Source organism: Mya arenaria, chromosome 3 (assembly GCF_026914265.1).
Source record: "Mya arenaria isolate MELC-2E11 chromosome 3, ASM2691426v1".
Taxonomy (NCBI): domain Eukaryota; kingdom Metazoa; phylum Mollusca; class Bivalvia; order Myida; family Myidae; genus Mya; species Mya arenaria.
The window spans coordinates 55,145,829-55,153,431 of NC_069124.1; the positions used below are offsets into that span (position 1 = coordinate 55,145,829).

The following is a 7,603-nucleotide window of genomic DNA, read 5'->3' on the forward strand; positions in this document are numbered from 1 at the left end:
TTGGTGTACATTTGCCAAAGTTGGAGAGTGGATACTGGGAATTACTTACATTTTTGTCAATTGAAAGGTCGTAACTCTGGAGAGATAGGGTCTTCACGGCTGGATCTTGTACTACCAGTACATGTTGTTTAAGATATTTTGTCCATTACCATTGACCAAGTTTGATAGCAGGTTATTGCCTGTCATATAATGTCAACAGCATTCTCATTTTCTTCCGATGTCAATAAACTTGGTCAGAATGTGTGTATTTCTGAAATCTAGGTAATGTTGAATTTTTTCCATGTCCTACAATGCCTTTTGGAATTGAAAAAATATTATATGTGCCAAAATAAATTTAAGACAAATATCAAATAGTTGCAAGTATATATTTCAAATATCACATAAAAGCAAGTATACTTCAAATATCACATAATCATAAGACTATTAAGTATATATCGGAATAGATCTTACTAAGTTCTGTCATATATGTTGACAACCGAAGCATACATATGAATAAAAAAAACATTACTGCGTATAAGTTTATATACCTAACATCATAGTAACATGAAATGATAGTATATGAACATGAATACATTGTTCAGTGATGACCAAATTGAAATAAATATATGCATTTCTAGCATATACATTTATGCATTAAGCTCACACCATCCTTTCATATGTTCAATCTACAAAATATTTTGATACCAAATTTAAAAGATGTTCCTTTTTTGCTCTTATATGAAGCTGTTTCCGCATAAATCCTACTTTTGGTTTAATAAGATTACTTTATTGACTGATCTCTGTTAGTATTACTTTGATCTCTATAAGCATGACTTTATCAATTTATTTCAACACATTACTTTCTAGTCCAACATACATGAGTATCTATAAATATAATACAACCATGAAAAGCAACTATTATGGCAATATCATTCAACAAACCAATACCATCTCCATCTAGCTGCCTACATGTAAATCACAATGGCCATGTTTAAACATATTGGCAGAATCATCATCAAACTATTAAAAACTCCAACAGAGTGGTTGACAATGAAGTTATATTGATTTGAATCTGCACAATGACGTATGTATATGCTTGTCACTCCAGAGGTCAACATTGTTTGCGTATCACAGACTATACGGTGCCCTCAACAGTCTTCGTCTATGACAGCTTGATACGCCGTAGGGTTTTGGCGTACACTGGTTCCATAGCGTGGGTGACAAGGTATGCTACAAGGCCGATAACCAGGAATAGTGCACATCCAGCTATCAGTAAGGAACGGTAGATGACAGAATAGTCGTATATCTGAAACATACAAAAACATTTATAACTCATGTTTTCTGCAAAGAAAAAGTTGAGGCATTGTCATAGCCTTGGTATTGGCCTGCATAAATACTATAACCTTGGCCATAACTCAAACAACAATACATTCAAAAAAGACAAGGCTATTATTAGCATCTTCCTATGCTCAATTTCGAAGAAAAAATATAATTTAAGTAGCCATAAAAGATTTCTCAACCCTTTACAACCACATATAAACACTGTATTTATATTTGGCTTTTGGGGAGGGGACGCACTTCTTCACTTAAACTCCCAAAGAGCCCCCCCCCCACCCCATTCATATGGACAACAACACTCAAGAGTCAAGACTAATGCTATATCTGACAACACATGGCATGCTTCTTTGAGTACACTGTTTCAGTCAGTTGTTTTATTTAAATATTAAAGTGAACATGCATATAAACATTTCCTCGATTGCTATTTTTTTCCAGTCAGGTTAGTGTGTTAGTTTAAACTAGTTATACAGTGACCCATAGCAAATGTGCTAAAATCAGACTTATCATAAATCATCGACATACAAATAAACTGAAACTTAACTCAGAATGTGCTTATTTAGTTTATTGCAATTTATTAAACATAATTCTCAAAATATGTGACATTAAATGTGAGTAAAAGTGGCTGTTGACTGTGGGTAATTAAATGAAAATAATACACAAATACCTTTGATGGTCCCTAACATACAGAGGTAAAATAATTATAAGACAACTCCAAAATACACAGCATAATGCACCAGTCAATTGTAACCATGGCTCCCCCAGGTCCGGGGGTATACCCAGGATAGCCGGGGAAATGGGCCGTGTTTTTACCTTTCATATGATCCTGCAGTGCCGGGTGAATGCGGTGTTTTTGTCTTTGCGCCAAATATAGGGGGGATGGGCCTTACCTAGGGTCTCTGGGCTGCGGGGGCATTTGGCAGAGATTTTACCATCAGTTTGTCTCGGCAGGGCGGGGATTTTACACAGGCTTTGCTGGGCCAAAAGTCAAAATCCCCGCTTTTCCCCGGACCTGGGGAGGCCGTGGTTACAATTGACTGGTGCATAAATCAGATAACATCTGAATAACATATAACAAAATTTGGTAACACTCAGTATTGTTTAGTTTTAAAATCATGATATCAAGACATATATATATGATATATTTACAGAACAGGTAAGAATGTATTCATCAAAATTGATAATGGCAAATAAATCTAAATTAGAATAAATCAGATCTACACAAGCATCATAGTATAAAACCTACATTTCTGGTATCACTAAATGTCAAATAAAAACAGAAAACACTTCAAAACATGACACTATTCTTTATATTGCTGGAAATAAGATTGACCTTTCAGACAGTTCAGGAGAGAAAACCACAAAAAACATTTACCTTAGTTGAAGGCTGACTAAAATCTTCTCTGGGCAGCACCAGCAATATAATACTGAATAATATTGCTACAAGAATAAGAGCTATTCCAACATTCCTGCAATATACAAAATACAAACTTCTGTATCTTATGTATAACATCTTCATTTTTTGAACTGCAATTTATGATATATATTTATATATACATTGTATATATAAAAATATTTAAAACAATTGAATAGATCTTTAAATAGGTTTACTTGCAATTTTAAATTGTACTGGAATTCAATTATAATCAAGGTAAAATTAAAAAAGGAAATCGATAAAAGCCCGGTTTCAAACTTGTTAAAAAAACAACTTATTGTTACCAATAACATAGGCTGATGTCTCAACCAACAAGAGCCATCGTAAGACAGCGCGCTCGACTACGCCGCTTTGATTTAGAATACAATAACGATGTAATAATACCAAGTTTGGTCTCTTTATGTCAAACCTAACTAAAATTATTTGATACATAAGGTGACTTTGATGCTGCCCTCCCACCAGCCCGCCCAAACAATGACGCAAGTCATTCAAATAACTTGATTTCCCAATATGAAAATGTGGTTAAGAATATAAAAATATGCCTTTCAAAGGAAATTTTAAAAAAATCAGGGGCCATAACTTGTATTTAGGCTTAAAACGGAGTTATGTTTCTTGTTGTAAGATGGTCGTAAATAATTTTGAATTTTATTAAGTGCATTTAATGAACGGTATAGAAGTTTTTTTATTAAAATCCCAACTTGCCCTTAACTTTTACTTGCCTAAAACATTAACCTAAGACAATCAGGGGCCATAACTTGTATTAAGGATATGGAGTTATGTAACCTCATTGGGTGATGGTCCTGAACAATTGTGTGAAGTATTAAGTCAATTGAATGAAGGGTATAGAAGTTATTAAACAATATCCCAACCTGCCCTAAAACTTTAACCTAAGTTCCATAGTCAATCAGGGGCCATAATTTGTATAAAAGATAATACGGAGTTATCTAACCTCCTTATGTGATGGCTCTGAATATCTGTGTGAAGTATTAAGTCAATTGAATGAATGGTATTGGAGTTTTAAGTGAAAATCCCAACTTGCCCTAAAACTTTAACCTGCGCTAAAACTTTAACCTAAGTCAATCAGGGGCCATAACTCAATTGAATGTAAGGTATTGGACTTATAAGTGAAAATCCCAACTTGCCCTAAAACTTTAACCGGACGCCGATGCCGGGGCGAGTAGTATAGCCCACCTATTCTTCGAATAGTCAAGCTAATAAAATGGCCTGACACATTCTCATTTGATAATTTAGAGAGCCTCTGATAAAAAAACCCAAAACAATTGGCAATATTACATTAATTCAAAAACTGAAATTCTTAAGTTTATTGACATTTTGCGCATGCAAATTATGACTTGAAATGAAAAATTCTCACAAACACTAAGAAAATTGTTATTTATTTTTGTTTTGCTGGGTCCAGAACTCTAACCACTGCTTAAAAGCGACGCTTATAGATTGGCACCAAAATGCATTAGCTAATGAAAAGAACATTAAAACACTTAAAATGAATATGTGTGTATATTCACTGTTTTGTTTCAGACAAAAGACACAGCAATTTATTTTTTTGTTTGTCAGAATTTTGCCAAATAATTTGGAGGGAGCAGTCAGAATAAATTTACAAATATATTGTTTTCGTTAAGTTCAAAACTGGACTTCGGATGAAGTGAAACTGTTTATTTCCATTACAAAATTTAATATAGATCATAATGACTTTTTTTCATTACATACACTAAATATATACTTCTGCGAAAATGATTCCTGTTGAAATATTCACTTTATTATAAAAAAAGTATTGTAAAAAACCCAGCTGATATGATTTGAAACAATCTTAAAATAATGAATAAACTAACATTCAAAATTTGTTAAAAAGCTTTAAAAAGAAGCTATAATTGATTGTCTCCATTGATCACAAAAAAGGAAGGGTCCCTTTATCCTTAACAGGACTGATTTTCCAAAGCTTATTGAGATGTTTAATGCAATAATTACTATGCCAAAATTTGTTTTCAGCATTTAAGAGTTTAAAAACATGCTAATCATTTAGACTCACACAACTTTATCAAACCTTCTAAGGAAATATGGGAATGGTCACTAAATATATTCACCACGTTTGAAAAATTGTCCATTCTACAGATAAATGAGCATTAGTTTTGAAGATATAAATGAACCAAACATTGAGGTATCAAATTTTTAATTTGACACTTCAAATCAATGCTTGGAACACACATTTAAATGGAATGTGAGGACCTGCAGTGTGAGGACCTGCTGCTGTGCCTTATTGCCAGGATGGTCTAAGTACTGAAAGTATTGTTACATGTACAGGTAACTGTGAGTGTACATCCAATTTTATCCCAATGCACTATGGAGGTACTAAACAAGTTTAAAGTCGAGGACTTGATTAATTATATAAAAAAATAATGTATTGAGTAAGCTTTCACATTTTCCTATAGTCTAAAATAATAGACGTGTTATACGGGATTCTTCAAATCCATAACGTCTAAACGGGAATGTGCAAAAAACGGGGGCGTTTTAAAAATATTGAAATTGTTTTAAGTGAAGTATTTTATGGTTGAAATTGATCATAAAGAGTTATATTCATATTTTACCATGTAAGTGAAATGTTATTTTGCACTAAACAAGCATTTAATGCATTAAAACAAGTTGTTTACCTTTCCAATAAAACGAAAGTTGACTGACACAGACAACAATTATGCGAAGGGGAACAACTCGATACAATTGTAATACCTCGGCCTCCTCCGACAAAGCTTCGAGATAGACCTCGTTATACAATCGTAACATCTCGGCCATGGCCGAAATGTTCCGAGCGATTTAAAACTGTGCCCTAAAGCCTTGCAGGTGCCCTTCATGTATATATCGTTATGTTTTGACAGAATGAAATGAAAAAAGCCGTCAAACTCATAATTATAAGTTGGATATTTATTTTTTTGTGTACGGAACTAATATAAAATAACATTATCTGGTAATATTTCTTGTTTTTATGATATTTTATAGACGCTATATGCTTTAACCCGGAATCCTGATCGGAACAACTACCCACTTTTGATACTAAACAATTTGTATGTGAAGGATTTGCCATATCAAAAATCTAAAAAAAATCTGTCAACGTACAATTATTTGGACTAATTTTCCTATAGCCAATCTGTGAGGGATACCCTTTAAACAAAAAGATTGCACTGAGACACTGCATTTAAATATGTGGATAGAGTGCATGGCATCTTGTAGTGCTGATGTCATGATCAAATTAAGTTTTAACGGTCAAATATACTCAGTATAAATAATAAACTCGAAACTATACAAAAATATGGTCAATACTTACGATAACGCACCAGTTGCCCTCGAAAATGCAATACATAGGAATAAAGCCAATACCCACACGAGTATTATCAAAAACAAGCCAAGGCCAATTCCCATAATAGTATTATGTGAAGTCATTTTGTCTAAATAAACTAATAATCTTTCATAAAAAACAGGTCAAGACAAAATGGTCACGAATGTACACAAACTTGCTGAAATATTTTGAAAGCTTTGTTTTTATTGGTTAATGGTGCACACACTGTCCAATAGCATTTCAGTTAAAGAAAAGCTCGCGGTTAGATAATACCATTTTTAACTAAAAACTTATTATTCATTTTGCGGTCGGGTCACGGGTGTTATCTGTTCGCGACGCTATTATCTAAGATCTTAATGCTAATGGAAAGTTTGTGTTTTTTATATATATAATCGTATTAGTAAAACCTATTACATATTTGTAAGGATTAAAAATACTCTGAATAGGTACAGTACCGTCAGGGTGATAGTGATCTAGTGGTATTTTCGTGTACATGTAGGTGTAAGCCTACATGTGCATGAGCTCGACTAATTAATATGTATATGGTGTGTTCATTCCTCACCAGGGCGAAGCAGTGCTGGTTTCTAACAAAAAAATGACTCGAGAGTGACTCCTGTAAGCTTTCCGCTGTCTTCACAATCGAATTTAAATGAATTAGTGAATAATTATATTGTTTATTGGGCTACTGACTGCGGTGAACTCTCTTCACGGAATAAAATGCTGGAATAGACAAAAGTGCCCCTTTCGCCAAAATGCGTTGGTTATAAAGGTCATATCCATTCTTGCCTGGAAGATGGCGACCTCGATGGCTGATCCTACCTCACACCGTGGCCTAGTGGTTAAGCGTCCGCCTACGGAGCGGGAGGTCGTGGGTTCGATCCCTGGCCGCGTCATACCAAAAGACGTTTAAAGTTGGTACAAGTAGCTCCCTTGCCTGGCGCTCAGCATTTACAGGGTAGTGCTTGGAAAAGTGGTGTTCTCAGTACTGGTTTAACCCAGGAAAGTTGTACCCCGTGTATCGGTGCTTTACACCGAGCACGTTAAAGAACCAAGGGGTCTCTTCAAAAAAGAGCTAAGGTATCACACCGGACTTCCTTGTATCCCACCACTGTCTCTTCAGCGTGCGGTCTCTTCAGCAAAAAAACAAAGGACCCCGTTGGAAATAAGTGCTTGCACTTTCACGGGTTATCCTTGACCGCAAGGTCTAAAGCAAAAAAATACATAGATCTCCGTGGAGTGTTTAGTCTTTGGAATGACGGTGTTTATGGTGCTCCGTCGGAGGTACATGTATCATTGGAGACATCGTTGCTCTGCTCCAGTATCGCAGTTGATTCATCGGTAAATACGGCATTCGCCAAAATTAAGTCATTGTCCGCATGGATTAGCTGCTGGCAAAACTGCATCCGCATCTCTTTGGTTACGTATCGTACCATCTAGCCGTATTAGAAGGATAAGATCGTGAACCAAGGGATTTGATGACACGGGGTGTTGTTGGTTTAGTTTAAACATAT

At 34.9% G+C, this 7,603-nt stretch overlaps 1 protein-coding gene across 1 annotated transcript; it reads right to left on the reverse strand.

Annotated features, from left to right (window-relative positions):
* Positions 1-349: 349 nt before the first annotated feature.
* LOC128228489 (transmembrane protein 218-like) lies at positions 350-6,261 on the reverse strand. Its single transcript, XM_052939827.1, has 3 exons — positions 6,081-6,261; positions 2,690-2,783; positions 350-1,285 (listed from the first exon to the last, which is right to left on the reverse strand). The coding sequence occupies exons 1-3, from the start codon at positions 6,194-6,196 to the stop codon at positions 1,142-1,144; spliced, it is 354 nt and encodes a 117-aa protein (XP_052795787.1). The 5' UTR covers positions 6,197-6,261; the 3' UTR covers positions 350-1,141.
* Positions 6,262-7,603: the final 1,342 nt, after the last annotated feature.